The 24,588-nt window shown below is 36.3% G+C and overlaps 1 protein-coding gene across 1 annotated transcript; it reads left to right on the top strand.

Moving 5' to 3' along the window:
* The first annotated feature begins 12,518 nt into the window (after positions 1-12,518).
* Positions 12,519-21,081, top strand: LOC149167187 (CO(2)-response secreted protease-like). The gene is made up of 11 exons (XM_089430402.1): positions 12,519-12,602; positions 12,688-12,779; positions 12,876-12,973; positions 13,084-13,230; positions 13,494-13,596; positions 16,066-16,591; positions 16,668-16,768; positions 17,618-17,860; positions 17,963-18,077; positions 18,167-18,380; positions 20,528-21,081. Exons 1-11 carry the CDS (start codon positions 12,519-12,521, stop codon positions 21,079-21,081), a joined length of 2,277 nt encoding a protein of 758 aa, XP_089286528.1.
* The last annotated feature ends 3,507 nt before the right edge of the window (positions 21,082-24,588 follow it).

Raw genomic sequence — 24,588 nt, 5'->3', positions numbered from 1 at the left:
CGACCTTGGAAAATCCCCTTATAAATCTTCTATAATAACTTGCAAGTCCCATGAAAGAACGTATGTCCATCACATTGGCTGGAACAAGCCAATTCATAATAGTATTTATTTTCTCTGAATTGACCGCTATACCTTCAAAGGATATAACATGTCCTAGGTACTAAATCTTATCTTTATAGAAGTCACACTTGCTGAATTTAGCAGAAAGCTAATTTTCTCTTAAGGTTTGCAGTACTATGTGAAGGTGTTCTTTATGCTCTTCAATACTTCTGGAGTATACAAGAATTTCATCAATGAATATAAGGACAAATTTATTCAAATAATAATGGAAAACTCCATTCATCATGCTCATGAAGGTTGTTGGAGAATTAGTAAAGCCAAATGGTAAGACTACAAACTCATAGTTGCCATAGCGGGTTCTAAAAGCAGTCTTGAAGATATCTTCGTCTTTAACTAGAATTTGGTGATATCCATATCTTAAGTCAACCTTTGAAAATACCACTGCTCCCTTAACCTAATCGAAGAGGTCATCGATCTGGGGTAAGGGGTACATATTCTTTATGGTCAACTTATTCAACTGTCTAAAATCTATGCACAACCGCAGAGTACCATCCTTCTTTCTTACGAACAGAACTGGGGCTCCCCAAGGGGATACACTGGGTCAAATATACCCTTTATCCAGTAGCTCCTGCAGCTGGATTTTTGATTCAGTTAACTCAAGAACACTCATTTTGTAGGGTGCCTTTGATACCGGTGCCACTTAAGGGACCAGTTCTATGGTAAAGTCGAGGCTTCTCTTGCGTGGTAGTCCAAGAATATCTTCTGGAAACACATCCTTAAATTCTTGTATAACAGATATTTTCTCTAAGGCTGACACTTTATCTTTGGAGTTTGTACATCCCACTTGAACTGCAAAGATTTGACAAACCTTATGCATACATCTTGCCAGTTCGTGGGCTGTAACAGATCGCAACTTGACTTCTCTCTTGACTCCCTGAATCTCTATTCTAGTACCATCATTAGACAGAAAATCAATGGTCTTATATTTACAGTTCACTAAGGCCCACTGTCACTCCAGCCAGTCCATGCCTATCAAGACACTGTAAGAGCCTAATGGTAATATATTTAAATCTGTCCTAATTTGTTGTTCTGCTAATTTTATTTCATAGTCCTCTACTTTTGCACAAAATTTTCTCTTTGCACCGGTAGCTAATTGAACCAACCAAGGGTTATTAAATTTTGATGTTTTTAGATGGCATTCATCAACTATTCTGGGACTGACATAACTCAAACTCGCACCTGGATCTATTAAAATGGAAACAAGATGATCAGATATTTTACCTTAAAGTTCCACCATTGAAGGTTGATAATCCACTTGGTGTTCTTCTAATGCTACATTGATTCGAGGTACGTTTTGTGCCACATCACCCATAGTATAATCTTCATGAATATTTGCAACAGGTTTCGCTCTTCCTCTATGAGGACAGTTCTTGTAGTAATGGGGTTCCCTGCAACCCTAGCACTACAATGATGGTCGGGGAACCTGACTGGTTTCCAACTTACTTGATGCCTCATTTTTCCTTAGATCACTCTGAGGTCTGTACTTTTGTTTATTTCGATTAACAGGTCCATTTGGTACTTTGCATCCTGAGAATCTGGTTCCTGAGTTCTTCATATTCTTATTATTTGTAAAAACTTTCTGCCCCTTCTTACTTGGCCAATTCTTATGCACTTCACCTTTTTGTCTCATTTTCTGGTAGCAAATCTGAGTTTTCCAGACTACTTCATCCATCGTTTTTGGGTTATCAAATTCTAGTTTCTCTTTCATGAAGGCAAGCAGGCTACTGATAAAGCGTTGGAATTTAGCCTTTTCTTCTTGAATATAAGGGACGTATATTAATAGTGACGTGAATTTAGTTATAAATTCATCCATAGTTTGTTGTCCTAGTTTCAAGTCATGAAACTCTTTTGTTTTGTCATCATAAAATCGCTTAGTCAGATATCTATCCTTAAAATGCTTTTGGAATTGCTCCCAGGTAACCTCTTGCTCATTAATTTCCTTGATTGTTTTAATTTCTTCCCACCACAGGGTGGCCTTGCCTTATAACTGATAAATTGCTAGCCTTGCTCTCAAATTTTCATCATATTCGTATATTTGGAAATATTTATTCATATTAATAAGTCAAGCCTCCACCACTTCTTCCGTTTCACCATTATAGTTTGGTGGTTTGATATTTTTGAATTCTCCCTAAAGTTCTGTCTTCTGTCTTTTTAATCCCTTTTTGCTGGAACCATTATCTGACTCTTCCTCATTACCAGTTTGTCCCCCTTCCAATTCCTGATGTTGTTCTTGTTGTCTTCCTGTTCTGATTTCTTCTCCTTGACTAGGGTTTAGATTCCTCTGATTTTGTCTATTTGATAAACTTTTCATAATATTCTCTTGTTCCATACATAGTGTTTCATTGTCCGCACACAAGTTATGAATTTCTGTTCTTAACTACTGCATTGTTTCAAGTAAAGCAGAATTGGTGTCAACATTTCTTTCTCCCAATTGAACCCATACTTCTGGGTTATGTCCGGTGCTCCTATGTGCATCAGAATCATTTTGTTATTTCTAAAGTCATTCAACCCGTCCTCAGTGTAGCAACCTGAGGCTCTGATACCAATTGTAACACCTAAAATTCCAACTATTCAACATAGGATATATATATAGATATAGATATATATATATATATATATATATATATATATATATATATATATATATATATATATATATATATATATATAAAGAATCTTATGAACGGAGGTTTATTATTAATGTTACCACAACATAATACATTATTACATTATAATGAAACATTGAATCATGGTACCATGCCAATAAAGGGCTCAGATTACAATTAATTGATTAATGCTATCATGCTTGTTATAATACCTGACCTGATAGGTTTTACAAGATGATATTACATAGATGATTCTCTATATATCACATCATTTGCGTTGTGTTGACCCTCCACAGCTTATCCGATACATGGCTAGATGGCCGCTAGCTGCTGAGACTCACCCTTATCGCTTGCCATCTGTTGTTCGGAGTAACATGCGAGAAGGGTGATGAGTTCGATGCTTTATCGAACTTCGAGGGTAAGCCCTTACGACCTGGTGCTTGTTTGGTTTCTAAGCTCATTTACTGGGAATGGCTCTGGAAGCTGCGTTCTGGTCCCAGCGATGAGGTTCCTCTACAACCCGTCGTCTTCCACCTGCTATGTAATGTGAATATTTTGTTGGGCATTCCTACTTGCAGGCAGGCTTGCATTTGGGGCAACATACTACTATTTTGAAATCATTTATCAGGTAAGTCCTTATTATGAGTTTGAACCTGCGGGTTTTATCTTTGCTCGTCGTCTAAACTAAGCCTTGCTTCAGAGGTTTACACATCCTCGTATTGGTAAGGTTTTGATGTTGGTTGTGTTCTTGTAGGTTTTGCCTCCGCGATGGCGTCTGGAGTCTATGTCGCAGAAAAACCTCTGCTACACCTTCTCTCTCTCGGGTAAGTAATGAGGGTTTACCTCTTGTCTTTGGTGCAGATCTTGATATGCAATAGCGTACCTTGTTTTCTTTGGATTACTGGTTGTATGAAATGTTTAACCGCCATGTTTATGGTGTAGGATTTGCTCGAGTGGAGGGTGGGCGCGGTTACCAGACCTTCGCATAGTCTGGTTTCTTCCAATGCGAAACCTCCGAGTATGCAGGATTTTCCTTGATCGCTTCCAGTTCTTCTTGCCCTAAATGAGGGTTCCGTTCTTTGAGTAGGGTTTTCCCTCGTTTCAATTTCTATTCATGTTGTGAGAATTCCTGCACATAGGTTCTGTTGTTTCTCAGTGACAGCTCCCTGAGCTACTTTCAATAAGAAAATTTCAGCATGTGGATGTCTGTAAATTTCTAGGTTCTCGCTTTGTGAATTATTTCAGTGTGAATGAACCGATACCATAACTATTTAACAGTTATTCTTTTGATCTAATGATTAATCTATTATGTCGTTTTCTCTTAATCCTTTTTGTAAATGATTTTTCTCTATGAGGTTGGAACCTCAGTTCGATGCTTCAACTTGGTTATTCCATTTTTAGAACTTCGTTCTGGGCATCCTTCCCAGGTTTCCTTCGGAACAAATCTGAAAGTTACGGAATTGTTTAAAGTGTTATTTTACGTTAAATAAAAGCCCTTTTTTTTCAGGTTTCTTCAATTGGTAAATTTTTCGTTGCTAAAGCACCTTTCCATTGGGAGGTCACGGGTTCAATTCTCCTTGATGCCCTTGGAGTTAAGAAACATGCAGCCAACTAGCCGCAAGGATGGCATGCGACATGTTCATTTATGATGAAGGGTAGTGTAATGAGATGGGATGGTGATGGTTTGACCAATCTAGACCTTACACGGATTGATATAATGTGGAGCAGGCATGTAAGATCCCAAACAATTAATTTTTCAATAGATCTAGCACATTATAGTGTCCTAAAAATGCTTCAACACAGAACATGGAACACAAAGGGATCTCCAAAGAAAAATGCAGCCACTTATTTATAGTAATAACTGTAAAAATGTTACATGCCCCATACAAGTAAAATTGAAGCCCCTTCCAATGGCATGTATGGCTGCTCATCAATAACTAATCTAAGACACTGAAGCCCACTTGTGAATCCTAGATGGATCCACCACACAAGAGACACCGCGGGGATTTTGTCCCAGGGTCAAACTAGAACTCGTCACAGTAAATTCTCAACAAAAACACAATTAGATAGATAGATTCAGGATGATCTCATAGTTTGGCCATATTCTCGTTTTATAGGCTTGATGAACTCTCCAAAAACCTTATTTTACTCTTTTCCTTCGAAAAACAAAGCAAATACCATGGCAAACTTCCGACCACTTTGACCATATCAAGAAAAGGGAATATTACAAATCCTCCTACCCAAATATTGCTTGCCCTCAAGTAATCCACTTCTATCCACAACAAAATCATTTGTATACTAATACCAAGATCCCTTACAAACCAGTGTGTTACCCCATGCCTCCATGCTAAATGATCCTGAATGGATCCTTTGATCCCTGGATCTCGAACAATCCTTCAACCAATAGATTCACCTGGATCCCAATGCCACCTAAGTCCTGGGAGGTATGGGTTATCATACCATCTCAACCCTGGATCATTGCCTGTGCTTAAAGACACAAGTTGCAATATGCCCTTGACTATAGATATCCTCCTAGGAATCAACCCATCAGTAGAGCTCCAACTCATAATATCCCACCAATTATTCCCATGGGAAGGATCTAATGCATGAATTCTTGCACATGGAATAAGTCTACTATGCTGATGTTGCATGTTTCTCAAGTCACATTGCTCCACTTGCTCATCCAACATGATCCATTTGGAGATTTTTTCTCTGCAATCCCCAATGTATAAAGGCGGTTGGTAATGCTGCAACCTTTATCTATGTAATCTTGTTGAGTGCTACTCTGGAATTCCAAATTGTATTCCTCCTGCTGCCTTATGAGGGACTTGATACATTCCTATACACTAGACAACTTGGCTGTTGACTTGACACATACCCCTACGAGCTCCTCAAATTTTCTATTCTCCTGTAATATAGTGTCTCAAGCTTTCCAGACTCTCTGCTTCAACATCATAAGATATGTCTTGAAATGCGTGATCTTTCCCTTAAAGTTCTCTACTGGTGATTCTAGTGCCCTGTTGAATGGCTCTGTACCTATTTGCACTAGATGCCCAACGACCATAGCTCTAACTTGAGCCTTTAACCGACTCTCTGGGAATCGTTCATTTTTCACATTACATATGTCATGCCACTCCTCATGATCATGCTCATCAAGACAGTTCACTACTGCTGGTTCCTCACTCAAATTTCCCTAGCCTCCTCCATATGTGAAGACAATATGTTGTTCATCCTCTCCAATTTTCAAACATAGATGCACAGGTGGATTTCTATCTATACTTGATTGTCCATATTATTATGGACATCCCCCTGCAGACCTATGGACTTAGTTGTATAAGAGTCTACCTCATCAATACCATTAGGTAGAATCTCCTCATACACTTCCAAATTCTTGTCATCCTGCAAATCTCCCTGAATAATATCACATTACTGCTCACCATCCTAAAAATCAACAGACCTAACTATAGAAGACTCCCCATGCTTTGAAGGAATCTCCTCTTGTTTTGTCTTTGTTTCCTCCTTCGTATCACCTGGACATGAATGGTTAAGGGCCCAAGGTCCCTTATAGATAAAGCATAGTCCTCTCCTCCTTAGTCCATTCTTGCTGTAGGTTTTGTTTTTGCTTCCTCCATCAATCCTTCTCAACTCTTTCCTATTCAACACCCTTATGAGCAATTCTATGTTTTGCATGACCAAGTTCTCCACTAGATCATAGGAAGTTGGTGATACAATTAGTTACTTCCTCCAAATGGTGAAAAGTTTGGATCTCAGTATCTTGTAAATGTCAATATCTCCTTCTAGGAACAAGTACACAATCTTTTGCATGCATGTTTTGACACGGTCTGAATGAGCTAATGTAATGCTAGTGTAAAAGTTCTAGAATGCTTGAAAGATTAATTTGCCACATTCCAGATTCAACATGAATGTGCCAAAGTTGAACTCTACCATGAGTTCTAAGATTTTGTGTTGCTTCTGAAAGGTAGGAAGCATGATGTTGTTCAACCCTTGAAGGGCTTATACTATCAACTGCAATATCTCCCTCATGATATCATTATTGTAAGGCAGTAGTGGTGATGTTAACGCTATGATCCTGCTTAGACAAGAAACAATTGTGAGACTCAATTCTTCACAAGGATGCTCCAAGAGTTTGGATTGTATCAACGCAAGCATGGATGGCTTGAGAGCCCAACTGAGATTCTTCCATTGTGGTTGTCCCTCCCTAGATAGACATATGTCTAGTTCTTCCAACTCACAAAGGTCTATGACTGAATTTGTTTGTTGTAGTTCAGATCCAAGTGTGAAGAGATGCTTTCTTTTTACATCTTCCGTCTACATATCCCTTGAGTCCTGAAGGATAACATAGACCTTTCAAGATAAAGGCCTTGTTCTGTTCTTGCTTCAAATCTATAAGTTGTTTCCATTTTCCATATTGATTCCTGAGGCGTTTCCAAAAGTAAAGAGATGACATTATGGCTTTGCATCAATGGATTTTAACACTTAACCTTCCTCCTTTCTCCCTAGCTTTCTTTAATAAAATTGATTTACCTCCTTTCTCCCCAGCTTTCTTTAATAAAATTGATTTACTTTGTTTGGTAAATTCATCTATGTTAAGTAGATAAACAATCTGCTGCAAAAATTAATAACCCAATGGAAGAAATTCTTTTGCAAAAACGATCCGTTCAATAGCTAAAAATATGTTACCTCTAATTGTCGTTCACTCCACCATCGTTTCCACAGCCACAAGTGCAAAGTCAAACTTGCTATTAAAAAATTTGTGTACTAATCAGGTATGTACATCTTGGCAATTTGAGCTAGATCCACTGCCTTCATGGTCCTTAGTGCCGAGGAGTATGACATCTCAGTCTTCCAACCTCCACGTGCCAGAAATATGGCCACTTGTCCCTCTCCAATCCACAATGTTGATGTGATTGTTTTCGGCCTCGACGTTAATGAGTATGGCCACTCGTCCCTTTCACGGTGCTGTTGTGTTCATTTTCAACCTCTTATTTCTGAATATGCTGAGTCCATTGAACGAAATCAGCCCTTATTTTGGCACCAAAAGATAATTGGGCCTCCTTATTATCTAATTAAAACTAGCTTCAAGACAATTGTTTTCCACAAATTATGAGAATGAACCCTAGTCTGTTTGACTGAGCAAGGGGATTATAAAATCAAACTCGAAATCTGCAATATGGGCACATTAATATCGTATAAATCAACCTCTCATACTAGAAACTCCTTTAGCATGGCTACAACAGCAATTGAAACATCCCTTTGGAATTAATTCAACCTTCCTTAATTTTTCTGAGTCGACCTATGTTTCAAGCTTGGAATTCATCCCTTTCAATGACAAACAATTTGTCCTCCTTATTTATTGATTGAAATCTAAAGATGGAATGCATGGCTTGTGGTTATTGGCTTGAGATAGAGGGGCTCCACCTTCTAACAAAGAAGACTTGAACTCCTTGTTACACGGTCAACAAGTAGAGGAAAATCGACCCCTACAGGCTTAACTTGGTAAGATGCATTTTTTAGGGCATGCATAATCGAAAAAAAGGCCAAATATAATGGACCATATTAATTCTGAAATACTCTTATGTAATCCGCCCAGGGCATTAATTTAAGTTATCCAAGCCATGAACCAAATAATCAACCATACAAAAGCTCCGCCCCTTGATGCGTTCAAGTTCTGGTGCGACAAATCTGTTGGGTAAGACCCTCTCGGCCCTCACTTCGGATGTCCTTCGACAGTGAAAATCTAATGTTTCCTCCACTCTCTGCTATCTCATACATGGATCTGTGATGGTGATACACCCTCAGCGGACTTCCAAACCTGATTGTATGGTTCCCTTGCGCTGCCAATGCCCACACGAATTTGAAACGTTCTTGACCCGCCGATTCCACTCCACAACTCGAATCAACCTATCGTGGCTTCAATCAGCGATGGCCCCACGAATTTCTAAAGAGTGCTCCTTCCGTTGGTCTAGTGCCTCTCGACCCTTTCGATGTTGCCCTTACATAATCAACGCAGGGCATCTAATCATCCTCGGAGGAACTGGATGGATGAACCATCACCTTAATCACCTAATTCCGTTGTCTGACGCGCCAAAGCTCCCGAAAACAGATCGATCCTCCCAATTACGCGGGTCTCATACCCTCCTTCATCCACTACTGTTGGATTTGCGACCGTGTACTCAAGAGGGTTATGCGACGCATTTACGCTGGTATCCAAACTCCAGATCTTAACTCCCAACAACCACACCGTCGTGGCTCTGTCGTTCCTCCAACTCTAGTGCGTAAATGGTATAGAACCACAACCTTCCAAGTCTCTCGACCTTCGTGGATATACGACCCACTCATCTTAATATAGTGCTCAACTCGTCGTGGTCCGGCCCTTATGATTGCAGTCTATCTAGTCGATGCACCCACATATGCGCTATATTTCACAGTCCATAGTGCTCGATCTTGCCCTCCCATGACTTACCTCTGCTATCTGCGCATTGCCTGATCACCTAACGCCTATCAGATCACTCAATGATACCTCTTACAGCTGACTAGATGGCACACAGTGTTTGATTAAATCACGCAGTGGCTCGCTCATGGATCTCTACCCCTTGATCACTGCCGCCCAACGGCCAGTTATATTCTCCTTGTGAGCGATCAACGGATAGAGTGCACGATCTTGAATTTGATGCTGCGAGGATTAGATCTCGGCCAACAAAATAAACTCGAGTGTTTTACAACATTGGATTAGGATTTTAGTAATATGAAATTAAAGACAAACTTGACTTGCAACAAATATTACTTCGGCTTATTTACTTCTCTTTCAAAAACTTAAATAATCACAGATTAGCGAACTAGGGTGGCTATGGGAGGCCACCGAAATTGACACAGTTACTAGGTCGGGGTGATTATGGGATGGCCGAAACTAGTTTCTCCTGAAACCCTCAAGCGGGTTGGAAAACTAAATTTGATAAAACTGTAAGATCTCAAACAATTAAATTTTCAATAAATCTGGCACATTAGAGTGCATTAAAAATGCTTGGACTCAGAACACGGAACACAAAGGGATTTGAAAAGAAAAATGCAGCTACTTATTTATAGTAATAAATGTAAAAATGTTACATGCCCCACACATGTAAAAATGTAGCGCTCATCAATGACTAATGTAAGACACTAAAGCCTACTTGTGAATCCTCGATGGATCCACCACATAAATGACACCACTCAATATTCGTCGGACCATCAAGCTAGAACTAGCCATGTCAAGTTTTCAATAAAAACACAATTAGATACATAGACTCAGAATGATCCAAATCTCTGGCCCCTTTCCCCTTTTATAGGCTTGATGGACTTTCCATAAACCTTATTTTATTGCTAGAACTAGCCATGTAAGTTTTCAATTTAAACACAATTAGATAGATAGACTCAAGATGATCCTAATGTCTAGCGCCTTTCCCCTTTCATAGACTTGATGGACTCTCCATAAACCTTATTTTATTGTTTTCCTTCGAAAAACGAAGACAAATACCATGGGTGAATACCATGGGAAGATTCTGATTTCCGTCCACTTTGACCATATCAAGAAAAAGGAATATTTTCAAGATATAATAGTAAGGGTGTTGATTCTTGGGCGATGAATGTGGGTTATAGGGTGGCGCGTTCGAGCATCAATTGACAAGTGCGTTTTCCAGGGCCATTGGATAGTTGGCATTACAAGGGAACTATTCCTTTTGTAGTCAATTCTTAGGTGGGATTTCATGCCTTCATTTGGGACCATGGAGTGCATTTATGCAGTACTTCAGAATGTCATTACGAGACTGGTTTTGAGTATGGGAGCCCCAGTTGCAGTTTGTGGTGTGATGCTCCTTACAGCAGGGGCCCCGTCAAATTTCAGGTAGATTGGTTCCCCTCGCTATGGTCTTTTTATGTGAGTATGGTTCTAGGCATGTCTGGTTCTACGTCACTGTTGGTTATTCTTCTTGACGAATGGAATTAGGAGTGGGAAAGTTATTGGGTGTGGGATTCTATTAGTGAGGTTTCTTCTTGGGGTTGTTAGAGTCCGTGGTGGGGAATTTTTAGGCGGACACCTCAGGGGGTAAATGTCAGGCATTTACAAAGGATGATCATCTTCTCCCTATCGCTATTCTTGACAGCCGAAGCATGTTACTATTTATTTTGGTTCTAGTTCCACTGTCATTTGGTCTTGACCTGAGAGTTTCCATCAAACTTCTCAAGTATTCATTGTGGTTTGTTGTCTTGGGCGAGTCAGCCTTGGGAATTTCATGGTTGTGATTAGTGAAGGCGGGCCTCTCCTCCTTGGGTGGTGTCTCTAGCTTAGGGTCGTTTATCTCTCAATCCACCCCAGCTCTGTCTGAGTCCTGTCTTGGTCTTGGGGGTAATGTATTTTTGTTGTGGTGGGTTCCTCACTGTAGGGTCTTGTTTTAGAGGGTAATTCCTTCTAGGTGGCTAGGTTCTCTCTTATATCTATGTTCAGTAGTTTCTGCATGTTGACAACCATGCTTCATTAACAAGGCCCACCTCGCCACAGAGGAGGGTAGCAAGGCCCTGTTGGGCGCCACATGACAAAGCTCGACCACGGTGGACTTGGAAAGCGCTGAACATGTGAGGGAGGTGGTCCATGCTCGCAATCGCTCCCTGGGTTTAGTGGAGGATCCGACTACACTAGAATAGATTGTTGAACATCTTTGAGGAGTTCAGACCAACCTGGTCATCCTCAGAGAACATTGTTACAAAGATAGAAATGAATTGGTGGTGTACATGAATGATATTCAATTCGGCCTAACTGAAAATCTGGCACAGCTAGAGAGCGTCTGCTCGAGCTAGTGACTGATGAACGACCATTTACGAGAATTGGAGGCCAGAGTAGAGCATATTGACTTCCACATAGATGAAAGAATTGGCCTACTTGTAGCACCTCCTGTGCTTCCTCCTCAATCTTCAACATTTCCGGCTCTCCTCACTAAAAAGTATAGTCATAATGAAGCGAGGAGAGTGTGGAAACACATCTTGTACTCTATTTTTCTATAAAACCTTTGATCCACAAAAAAAATATTAATAATTTAATTAAACTTATATAAATCTTATTTCAAAATAAAGAAATCTATGGTCATAATGTGACATAAATGTCAATGGTCTATCATAACTCTTACTTAAAAATATTTTTTTAAAATTATATACCTACTATCCTTTTAATAATTATTAATAATTAAAACTTTAAAAACTCTATTCCAAATACAATGCAATTAAAACTTTAAAAACTCTATTCCAAATACAATGTAACTATCCATTTACTATTTATTTACTACCCATTTAACAAAATATCTGAAATTTAAAAAATATTTTTAAAAAATTATATACTTACCATCCATTTAATAATTATTAATAATTAAAACTTTAAAAACTCTATTCCAAATACAACCTAACTATCCATTTACTACCCATTAACTATCCATTTACTACCCATTTAACAAAATATTAGAAATTTAAAAACTGTATTCCGAATCCAACGTAACTATCAATTTAAGAAAATAACTTCACCCAACAATTTAAAAACTCGATTCCGAATCCAACGTAACTATCAATTTAACAAAATAACTTCTCTTAACAACATAGTTACGCAACCAATAAAAATTAGATCTCGTCACACCCTCAAAGCCGATTTATTAAATCTGACTTCATAACCTCTACCTTAATATGCGGTACTGGTATCGATTTAAGGAATAGTCCCGCTACTTTATTTACAGGAGGACCTGTTATACAGTCTGAACGATGACTACCTACAATTTGTTGCTGTTTATCACGTTACTTGTAACACTCTTGGGCTGCAGAATCAATGGAGATGATGAACAGGAAGTAATTTCACAAGTTCTCGTATCATATTTGTATTTGCAGTATCTATGACTTCTATATCATGTTTATCATGTGTGCCATTATGCAGGTTTACATTGTTTACATGGGCAGCTCCCGCGACGGTGAAAGGGATTCCATAGTTAGTGGCCACGTGGATCTGCTTTCCTCTGTGATTGGAAGGCATGGCGTTGTTTTAATTGTGCCTAACAGTGTGATTGAACAGTACTGTATTTTTTTAATATTTGAGTGCTAACTTTATCTTCCGATGGCGTGTAGTGACGAGGATGCAGAGTCATCAATTGTTCATAGCTATAGCCATGCTTTCTCAGGCTTCTCTGCAGTTATGTCCAAAAAGCAAGCATCTGCTATTTCTGGTATACCATTAAATTAGATCCTGGTTTTGTACCATTGATAGATTGAATACAAGGTATAAAATAGCTTTAAATGTGATAATGTACTTGATGGTTCTGACTCTTCCGATCAGAAAAAGCTGGGGTCGTATCAGTTTTCCCTGATCCAGTGCTCCAGCTGCACACAACGCGTTCCTGGGGCTTCCTACAATCTGAATCCGGCTTGGCGCCACCTTCTTACAAAACTACTGGGGACACCATTATTGGCATGCTTGATACAGGTTGGATACATATTGTGTATATTCTTTAGTTTAGTCTAACTTTTGAACTAATTTTGGGTCAAATTAATAGTCTTCCTTCATGGCCTCATATTATTAGCAGGCCTACCACAAGCTGCGATTGATCAAATAGTCAGATTTAGATCCGGGTTCATGGGCATAGAGTGTGTTCAGGATGAACTGGTTTCATGGTTTTCTTTCGTCTGTAATTATTGCGTTTTCTTTCTTCTGCTTCCTTGAAAAAAGCTAACGTGAGTCAAATACAGGTGTTTGGCCTGAATCACCAAGCTTCAACGATGCCGGAATTGGTCGAGTTCCTTCTAGGTGGAAAGGAGCATGCAAAGGAGGACCGAATTTCAGGTGCAATAGGTCTGTAATTCCTCATCTTGTATCAACTCAAATCTTATCTTTAACAGATGAGAAAAACATGATTCTGGGGAATGATCATAGGCGTAATTTACTGGCCACCTCATGCAAACTCACGAACATCTTGTTGTTTGTCTTTTTCCGTCTGATTGGTTCGCCTCAATAAAGGTCAATCCAAGGGTGGGATTGCGATTTTCAGTTTTGATAGTTAAAATATTTCTATATTTTGGCCATTTTCCATGGCAGATAGTTTAAATCAAACTGCACCTTGCACGTTTTAATCGTTAGAAAAATAAATACTTTTCCTTCGTCTTTAAGAACTTTAATCATTTAATCACATTTTCAAATAGTCATTAAATGTTTTAATCATGTAAATCCTCCCCCTTCGCCCTGAATATTAGCGGTGGTCATTAAAAAAGATTTAATCAGAGCTCACTAGTTCAAGGTTTTACTCTTCACTAAGTTTTAATGGTAGCCTTTAAAAGTTTTGATCAAAGTGATGTATATCATTGGAAAAATCAACCGTTCAAGCTTTTTCTTCCTTTCAATCCCTATAGGCATAGTTACCAAATTCGGCGGTACTGCCGAAAAAAATTCGAAAATTCGTTGGTTCGATTCGATTTACGAATTAATTCGAAAATTCGGGTTCGATTCGGTGCACTTAATATTACGTTCACGGATTAAGAATCCACGCCTCCGACGAGAATAGGAAAGCTTAGGAATTGTGGCTAACATTGTTTTTGAGAAAAGAGAACATTATACTCTTAGACTGATTTCTAAACCACACTTTCATAATTTAATTTCGTGAAAGGCTTTGTCCAAAGAACTTTTTACATGCAATCAATGTTTTTACATGCAATCAATGAGTGGTTTAATGAGTTAATGTTATTGTATAATTTTAATCGAGATTCTAATTTCCAATTTACAGTTCAAAATCTATTTCTTAAATCACACTTTCATAATTTAATTTTGTGAAAGGCTTCGTCCAAAGAACTTTTTACATGCAATCAATGAGTGGTTTAATGAGTTAATGTTATTGTATATTTTTAATCGAGATTCTAGTTTCCAATTTACAGTTCAAAACCTTTTTCAAATTTAGGAAATAGCATGAGAATATGGTTAATAAATGATAATGTTATTTGTCAGTTTATGCAATAAGAAATTTACAGTAAATTTAGCAAGATTTTGTAATAAGAAATTTACAGTAAATTTAGCAAGTTTTTAATGAAATATGTAAAAATCTATAATTTTTACGATAATTATGTGTTTATAGAGTAAAGCAAAAAATATATATAATATATATAATTTGTAAATTTGTAAATTTATTAAATTTAAACAAATATATTTTAAAAATAGAAATATTGCATGAATTATATTAGTAAAAAGCAGAAATACTGCCTGAATTATATTAGTAAATGGATTTTCTTTTAAAGTGGATTTTCTTAATTAAGATTTTGAGTAAGTATTAAAGTATACATATTAACATTTTTTATTATTTTGAGTAAGTATTAAGTATTAAATTATACATATTAACAATTTGTATTATACTAAATAATAGACTTTGTTACTATATTTTATAAATTAGAGGTGAGTTTGGTTTGAAAAATAAATAATTAGCATTTGATAATATAAGTTTATATTTTAAAAACTGTTTGTACACACTTAATATACCATTTCATTATGAACATAAAATACTTAATAATGTGGAATTTATGTGGTTCATTGTAATATATTATTTCTTGAAAATTCACTCTATATTAAATGTCATAATTTGTGGTGCAAGTGACTGAATGAATCAATACAAAAATTCTTAAAACTTACTATTTTACTTGCTATTTTAAATATAAAACTAAGCTAACTGATTCAATATATAATTTTATCTGCAATATTACAATTTTAAATGAGTTTTTGTTGTTTTCAACGTTATAATTGTATATTTAAATTATTTAATGGAATAATTTTTCCACTATTAAATTTTAAGCAACCCAAGTTTTTCCATACCAAATCGAATTCAACTTGGTAACTATACCTACAGATAGTTATACCTACAGATAGTTATCCGGAGATTTAATTATCTAAATATCATATTAATGATCAACAGTTGAGTATTTCCTTTACATTAGAAAAGCTCATGTAAATCCCATTTTGAAGATCAATAATTCACGCCGCCTTTCATGCGCATCTTAAATCTTACGGATCGTCATCCTAAACCTTACGGCCAGTCATTAGAAGTTTTTCGATCGTGTTTTTCCTTTCCCTCGATCCCTACTCAAGACTTATAGTTACGTAAATCTGGCTGAGCAGATTAATAGTTCAAAAATTTCACAAACCGAACGATTCCTAGGGTCAGTAAAGCTGATGTAATCTCATTTAAAGATTCTGATGAATTAGTCTCATTCATAGTAGTTGACGTAACGTTACAAATCCTGAAGACTGCAATTATTGCATTAATATCTTCTCATGTGCAAACAGAAAAATCATTGGCGCGCGCTATTACTCTGGAACTGGCGATCTAGGATCAGGGAAGGATACGGCACAGCTATGGTCCGCCAGAGACGAGGAGGGGCATGGAACACACACAGCCTCAACTGCAGCGGGCATTGTGGTGGCGGAAGCCGACTACTATGGGCTTGCCAACGGATCTGCAAGAGGAGGATCTCCCACTGCCAGAATCGCAGTTTATAGAGTCTGCTCTGAACAAGGTTGTCAGGGATCCGACATTCTAGCGGGAGTGGACGATGCCGTGAAGGATGGGGTGGATGTGATATCCATGTCAATTGGAGCCACCTCCCCGACAGGTTTTCTGCACGACCCAATAGCGATAGGATCATTTCACGCGACCCAGAAAGGAATACTGGTGGTATGCTCCGCGGGAAACGACGGTCCCGCGCTATATTCAGTGGCGAACAGCGCTCCCTGGATTTTGACAGTCGCTGCGACAACGCTCGACAGAGATGTCGAATCAGACGTAATCTTGGGTAACGGGAAGACACTGAAGGTGAGCAATTGCAGGCAACGTTTGCAATTAGAATTTCCTGTTTTATGACAGAGATTAATTGTGACTCGTGTACCAGGGAGAAACCATAAATTTTTCAAACCTCACCCGTTCGGAGATGTATCCACTCGTCTATTCAGAAGATATCGCTCTAAATAACAGCCAACCTGTAGACGCAAGGTAGTCCATTTCTCACATTTACTCCGTTGTCTTTCAGATAAATAATCTTTTTTTTTTTTCCGAAGGTGGTAAAACCTATCAACTCAGGTGTCAAACCAACAGTGAGGACAGCCATCTCTGGTTGCTATCCGCGAATGCTGGGTTTGACTCATCACTGTTAAATAGGAAAACCACGCCACCTGGCATAACCCTGCTGGTGGTCCGTAATCGGGAGCAGGCTCTCACTCCTGCCAGATGCCTCTGGGTCTTGGGCCGTTAACCTGTTTCCTTACGTCCGAGGAAGACGAGCTCTTAGCCAAGCAGAAGCAGTTTTACGGCATACTCCAGGCCGTTCAGATAAATAATCTTACTGTCATGTTTAATTCGGATTTATCTTATTTTATGAATTATTTTTTTAAATTAAATTAAGTCACATATATTTTAATTTTGAACTAAACTGAATCTCTAAAGATGGAATTAAAAATTTTAAATGGATGATGCAGCTATTTTTATAAATCTGAGGTGAATTTAAATTAATTTAATTATAAATTATAATATTTATTTTTGATATATTTTTATTTTTTCCCAAAATATTTATTTTATACCATAAAAATTAAAAATATCATTAATACAAATTTTAATCAAAATATTTTATTATTTTTAATTTATAAATAACATATCAATACTCTATAATCTAGAAGAATAAACTAATTCTCCATACCCAAAAACCATAATTTATTTTGATATCTCTAGAACCATCCAAAATTAAAAATTCCGAAACACGCTAATCATTTTGTGGCCAACTTTACATATGTTTAGAGACTTTTAAACTGAGCGAGAAATAATTTTATTCACCGTGGCTGTTCACAGTAATTGTTCTCCTGGAATTCTGGATCCCTCAAAAGCAAAAGGAAAGATTGTGGTATGTTCAAGCAGCAACGCTTACATCCCTGCAGTTATGAGGAAAGGAGCAGTGCAGGGCGCAGGAGGCAGAGGGATGATTCTCGTCAACGATACGGGAATAACTTTAGGTTACGACTATGGTACATTTCCCTCAACTACACTACGCGATGAAGATGGATTCGAGATTTTATCTTATATAAGATCTCAACGGTAATCTACCCTCTGGATCCTTAGCGATCGATATTCTATGTTTACTTTTTTCTAATGGATTTGGGTTAAATTGAGCTCCTAATGTTTGTCTGGATGTCTCAGAGCACCTGTAGCAACAATTCTCAGATCTGTGACAGTCTCGAATTACAAGCCCGCCCCAGTCGTTGCCGATTTCTCGTCGAGGGGTCCCGGAATATTCACTAGAAGCATCGTCAAGGTTTGACCTGTAATATAAACAACTGTCAATTAAGTCGTTCCCTGAAAATAGGCGTCGTCTGTTTATATGATAATTGTGGGTTGGTGCAGCCTGACATAAGCGCGCCGGGCGTGACCATACTCGCAGCTTGGAGACCTCTTAACGAGTCTGCGGATATTCCGCGTGGAGAAAAGCCTTCGCAGTTCTCATTAAAGACTGGAACATCCATGGCCGCTCCTCATGTGAGCGGGACAGCAGCACTCTTGAAATCTGTGAATCCCAGTTGGAGCGTGGCTGCCATCAGGTCAGCCCTTATCACCACTGGTAAGGCTCTCGCAAGTCTTTTTTCTATTCGTTTATCCGGGAAAACCTCACGACTCTCAAATTTGGATAACCCTAAAATGGCTTATTAACTCTCCTTTCGATTAATTTAATCAAATTGGACACTCTTTCCAGGGGAAATTTTTAGGAGCATTACTATAATCTTTATTTACATCATTTTAGTATTCATTTGATCTGTTGGGGCGAGTATAATTTACGATTAATTTACGCATTAGCTAATTAGTGAAGGAAATAGTTATTACTTTATTTTAACTTTAAATTTAGCACATATTATAAAAAAATAAAATAAATAAAAATTAGGTTTTTTATTTTTATACGAATATATATATAATTTTTTTTAATAATTTTTATATATTTTTTTAGTATTTAACTACTGTGTGAACATTAATTTAGTATCCCATATCAAAACAAATACTTCATAATATATTTTACAGCATTAAAATTGAAAAACAAAATCATAAAAATAAAATAAATTATAATTTTTCTTTAAATTATTATTATATGGAAAAATAATTTATAACACATATATAACAACAATCTTAATCATAGAGATTTATTCCTATTTTATCATAGAATTTTAAATGGTAAATAAGTCTAAGGTAAAGGGATATATATATATATATATATATATATATATATATATATTTTAATAATTAATAATAATTTTTTTTATGTTTATTATAAATTAATGTTTTTCTATATCTATTAGCCATTTAATTTATATATATATATATATATATATATATATATATATATAATTTTAATAATTAATAATTAATAATTAATAATAAATTTTTTTATGTTTATCATAAATTGATGTTTTTCTATATTTATTAACCATTTAATTTATATGCTTATATTATTGTTTAAAAATATTATTAGATTTATTTTTATTACATTATATAGATTTAAAAATTATCATTAATTAAGAAAATGTTTTATTCTTTATCACATTTGTTAAATTTTTAGGAGAATTATAACAATTAAATTAAACCTACAAATAAAAAATTTATCCTTTCTACTATTAAATCTAACTCATTTAAACTGTAAAAATCATTATTATGAAAAATCAAAATTATTCCTTGCTGGATTTTTAGGCTAACTACAATAATTGAATTGTTAAAAGTAAAAATAAAAATCATAGTTTTCCATCATTAATTCAAAGTCATTTAAACTATAAAAGCTATTATTATAAAAATCAGATAAAATACAAAATTTTGGAATTGGCTAGTCCACTCTTTTACATTTCATATTTTTCTCCTTTATATATGTAGCAGTAGTCATTCTTGCTCTTTTTCTTAACATTAACACAAAAATAACTACTATAAATATAATTCCTAACCAATATACTCAATATTCTGACCATAGAAATGTTCAAACACTCACTATGATAATGTTTCTCCAAAACTTCTAACATACTTGTCTAAATTAATTCGGATCATTCTGCTGCTGATTTAAATTTCATGTCCAAATTTTCTACATTAATCAATATCTAAAACACAATTTTTGTTAAACTCACTATTTAAATTCTGTTTTCCGAAAATATACTTTGTATGTGATAAACATTCTCTGATATATTCGGAAAATATAGTTTGTATTTGATAAAGGCTCTCCGATATATTCCAATATTCTGTAGGAACTCTTAATTTCAAAAACGTGATTAACAAATTGATCGAGCAGTAGTAAATTAAATTAATCCAATCTAGTTTCAATTTTTCCTTCTATGGATTTTATGGATACGTTCCATATAATCTAAATTAGATTAACTGCTTGGGATTCAGTTAGTAGAAAATACAAAAACGACGGACCTTTCAAAATACAAGGGTTAACCAATCAATATAATATACACAATGAGAGACTCCGTTTATTTTAGGCAATGGAGGTAAAGGACTATAAAGCGTGTCTGCTCGACAGAAACTTCATTTCATTCCTCAGTTTGTTCGTTTCATATGCTCTTTGAATAATTGAATTAAATATTTCTTAGAATGGACCCTCGTGAATCTATAGTACTTCAATTGAATATTTGATTTAATAAACCTTGTAGTGAATCTGAAGAGGTGGTCTGCCACCACAGAAAGCCGGGAATAGCGACAAGCTCTGTAATTGAAATGATATTTCTATCTTTGCAGCCACTTTCACGAACAATGTGGGCACCCCAATAACAACAGACAGGTCCAACAGAAAGGCTTCTCCTTTAGATATGGGATCGGGCGAAGTGAGTCCCGCGAGAGCACTAAATCCGGGCCTCATTTACGACACTACCGTGGAAGACTACCTACTCTTCGTCTGCAACGCCGGATTTAACACATCACAAATCACTGCCGTGTTGGGCAACCAGAACTTTAGCTGCCCGTCGGATGCCAAGGACGACAATATTAGCGACATGAACTATCCGACAATCGCCATCGCGGCATTGAAGTCCGCCAGAACGATCAAGAGGACGGTGACAAACATAGGATCCGCTTCTGGTTCCGTCTACAAAGTAACCATAGATGCTACGGAGGGATTAGATGTTAAAGTGTCGCCGAACCAGCTTGTTTTCTCCCGCATTTCGGAGCAGGTAACATATAGCGTGACATTTACGCCCAGCAATACGACCAGCAAGAGATACACGTTTGGTGCGATTACGTGGGCGGATGGAACCCACAGCGTCCGCACGCCATTTGTGGTTCACATTAGGTGATCAAGGCGACCGCAAGTGAACGTCGGTTTCCATGGAATGAATCAGTGACCGCTTAATTAGCGCCGCCGGATGGCCCTCCCTCCAGATATTCTTCGCTTTCCCGTGTTCCATTTGTTTATTTTTCCTTTGCCATGCTGGATTATAATAATTTCGAGGCTGATTCAGTCTTTCTATAATTTTGTTGACTGCATCTCATATTGGGCAGATTCAACGTTTCTCTATCCCATATTGAAAGCGGTGTCTAATTTCAATTTTCTAATCTCACAGTTTCGTTTTTCTAACAACATTTAATGTGGCAGAATATGTTCCCGCTTTTCGCTGTAATTGTATCATTAATAATAATAATAATAATATCCATTTTTAAGGTCGCAGCCAAGCCAGACACCAATTTGGTGTATGAGACCCCCTTGTTTGTGGGACAAGGGACCCACCTCCGCGCAGCGATTTGACTGCTAAGTCTACGAAGGCATACATACTCTACCCCCCTCTGGTTTTGAACCTGTGACCTCTTAGGAGGAAACACATGCTATTAACCATTATATTTTCATAACATATCATTATATTTTCATAAAATATTGCCTTAGTCTATCTAGGTAGAGAAGTTGCTCAGAAAGTTATGGAAATTCTGGTCATATCTAGAGAAAATCTTGCAAAGATTTTTGTAATCCAAGTTATAGTTGTTAGGATTCCGGCCACTTTCAGGCCACTTTGGGCCGTTCGGGCAATTCCTCCACGTTGTTAGACGACTCCTAAATTATTTTAGGCTCAATAAATTAGTCTGGAAATGATAAATGTATATATGGAAATAATTGTATTATTATATTTTCATAAACTAATTTAAATTTATTAAATTAGTTAAAGGAAAGATAAATGTACCTAAATTTTAATGTATTCACACTCTAACATGAGAGATGAGATTTTGTTATTTAATATTACATTTAAAATTAATAAAATAATATTGTAAATTAACAATTTGAAAATAGTAATAACAAAAAATTTAATGTCTGCCATAATTAAAATACTTTAATTTGAACCTTACTTAAATATTTTAATTTGAACTTTACTTTTTAGTGTAAAGAAGTAATGTAATTTTTTCACTACTTAATATAATGATGAATAAAAAAAATTAATTTACTTTTCACTTTGGGTAGAAATATAATTTTTTCACTACTTAATATGGAGATGAGATGAAATAATGCTATTGATATTATATGTTGTATAATTATTATAGGTTTAATTTACATATGATATTTAAAACAAAAATATATTAATAAAATAAAAAAATTACTGCTAACCATATTTCCATATTAAATAATATGATTTTATATCTACTTTATATAGATAAATATAAAGTAATTTAAATTTAAAAAAAAACATCTTATATTTTCACTTTCTATAACTATGGAGATGTGTAATTTATTTTATTTATAATATAGAGTTGATATATAAGATTTTAAAAATATCAATAACAATTTTTTTTTTTAATGTAGGTCATGGATAAAATATTTCAATAAAAAATGAGTTCAAAGATTTTAACATAAAACATATATAGAGAGTTTGAGAGAATTTTTATTAGGTTAATAGTTTTGTTTGTTTTTTTTTTCTAATTTAATGTACGAGGGATATTTGTAACTCTTTTAATAGTTAATATAGATTTGATATGTAATATTTTAGAAAATATAAAAAAAAAAAAATAGGAGGGACATGTTTTAACATTTTAAAGTGAGAAAATGAAATATAAATAAAATATTTCAATGTCAACTACATATATATACTACGAGTTGTCTTTAGTGCCATTTTTTGGAAGCTTTTAACATCTAAACAATAATTTCTTTATAATCTTGAAGAAAATCATATAAATAAATAAAAAATTTATGGTGGCATATATCTATTAACTCATATAACTATTAACTCATACCCCATCAAACCATATATATATATATATTTATATTGATATTAAGGTTCTGGTGGCATATAACTATTAACTCATACACCATTAAACCATATATACAAATTTGCACTGATGTTAAGGTTCCATATCCACAGCATTGTACAAGATCTTGATACTTGGTACATTCCTTAAATGCGTTTAAATGATCGATTCATTGAACAGGTGGAAAGATCCCATCGAGGATCCTCCTGGTTACTTATACACACGAGTCTATGGTTTTCACTGTCACATGGGCCCTCGTCCGTAGCTCCACATGGCAACAATCTACGCTGGGAAATGTCAACTCCATCTAACCTTACCATTTGTTTGGGTTGTCCATCGTTGATCTTTCGCTGGCCATCAAATGATGGAGCTGAGCTAGGGTTTAACCTAACTAACTTTGGGTGCCGAAACCCTAAGCTTCCATTGTTGTCATTTTTCGGTGTTGCGCTGCTCTGCGAGGGTTATGGTTTTTGTGCTTTCCATGAGGTGATGGCCGAGGAGGTTGATACCACCATCCTAGCAGGTATAACCTGCAGTTCTACAAACCCAAGCTTTAATTTCTGGTGTTGGAAGTTGGTTAGGAGCTTAGGCATCGATTTCACAACTGTGCTAAAGCTTTCTCGCCATGTTTAGGGGAGGCCTTTACAGTTCCGGGCACGAAGGAAAATAACACGCTCACAGGACCATCCGCAACAGGTATGTTCACATAACAAGGCAATTTCTCCTGTTGAAAGGTTGAGCACATTCACAATGCAGGAGGGTTTATCATTCTAGCTTGTTATTTAACTTAAAGGTTGCGATACTAAGGGGTTTCTCCTATCTGTGCAGGTTGGCGACTTGCCAAGGTAGTGCTCTTAAAATCAGGTAAGACCCATTTCAATTTATGGAATGAGACTATGTATAGAATAGTTAATTTATTGATTCGGCTGTTAATGACTAACTCGTAAACGATGAACGTAGGTAACCCATCTATCAGAGGGCTTTCGGCTCGGGACCGCAACCCTTGAGTGCGTAGAACTGATGGCATTTCCGTGGCTTTTCAGGTTGGAACTAATCCTTGGGCTCTGATCGCAATTAAATTTATTCGAGGGTTTAAGATGAGGGTTTCAGAGAAAGAGGGTTTCTCTGATGACGCAATAGGGTAGCTTTTAGTTAGACACTTGTAGTCTTGAACTGAAATGTTCCGGTTTGTTTGTCCAGCCATGACTGTCGTCTTTTCTTTGGTTTTTGATATGTCATTTTGCAACGTTTAAAGGCCTTCGAGCCTATCTTCGGACATGCTGTATAAAGACTGTAATTACTATTTTTCTTAGGTTTGAAAGGAAGTTGATAAGGCTGTAATTCGGCTGTCCTGTTGGCTTCATTACTGTCTGGTATATTCTGTTGAAACAATTATAAAATCTTGTCTTCTTTTTGGTCTTATAGTGTTAAGCAGTAATTACTGTGATTTTTCTTATTTGCATTACTATGTTAATTTCTACAACAGAATTCCTACAGGAATCACAGGTTCCGATATATTTATTTATATGTATGTGAATTACCTATGATGTCCTTTATTAATGTCATCATGCTAA

Source organism: Pinus tabuliformis, chromosome 5_1 (genome assembly GCF_031772625.1).
Source record: "Pinus tabuliformis cultivar Carrire ecotype Pingquan chromosome 5_1, CPIR1, whole genome shotgun sequence".
Taxonomy (NCBI): domain Eukaryota; kingdom Viridiplantae; phylum Streptophyta; class Pinopsida; order Pinales; family Pinaceae; genus Pinus; species Pinus tabuliformis.
This window is presented reverse-complemented; position numbering and strand designations above follow the sequence as displayed.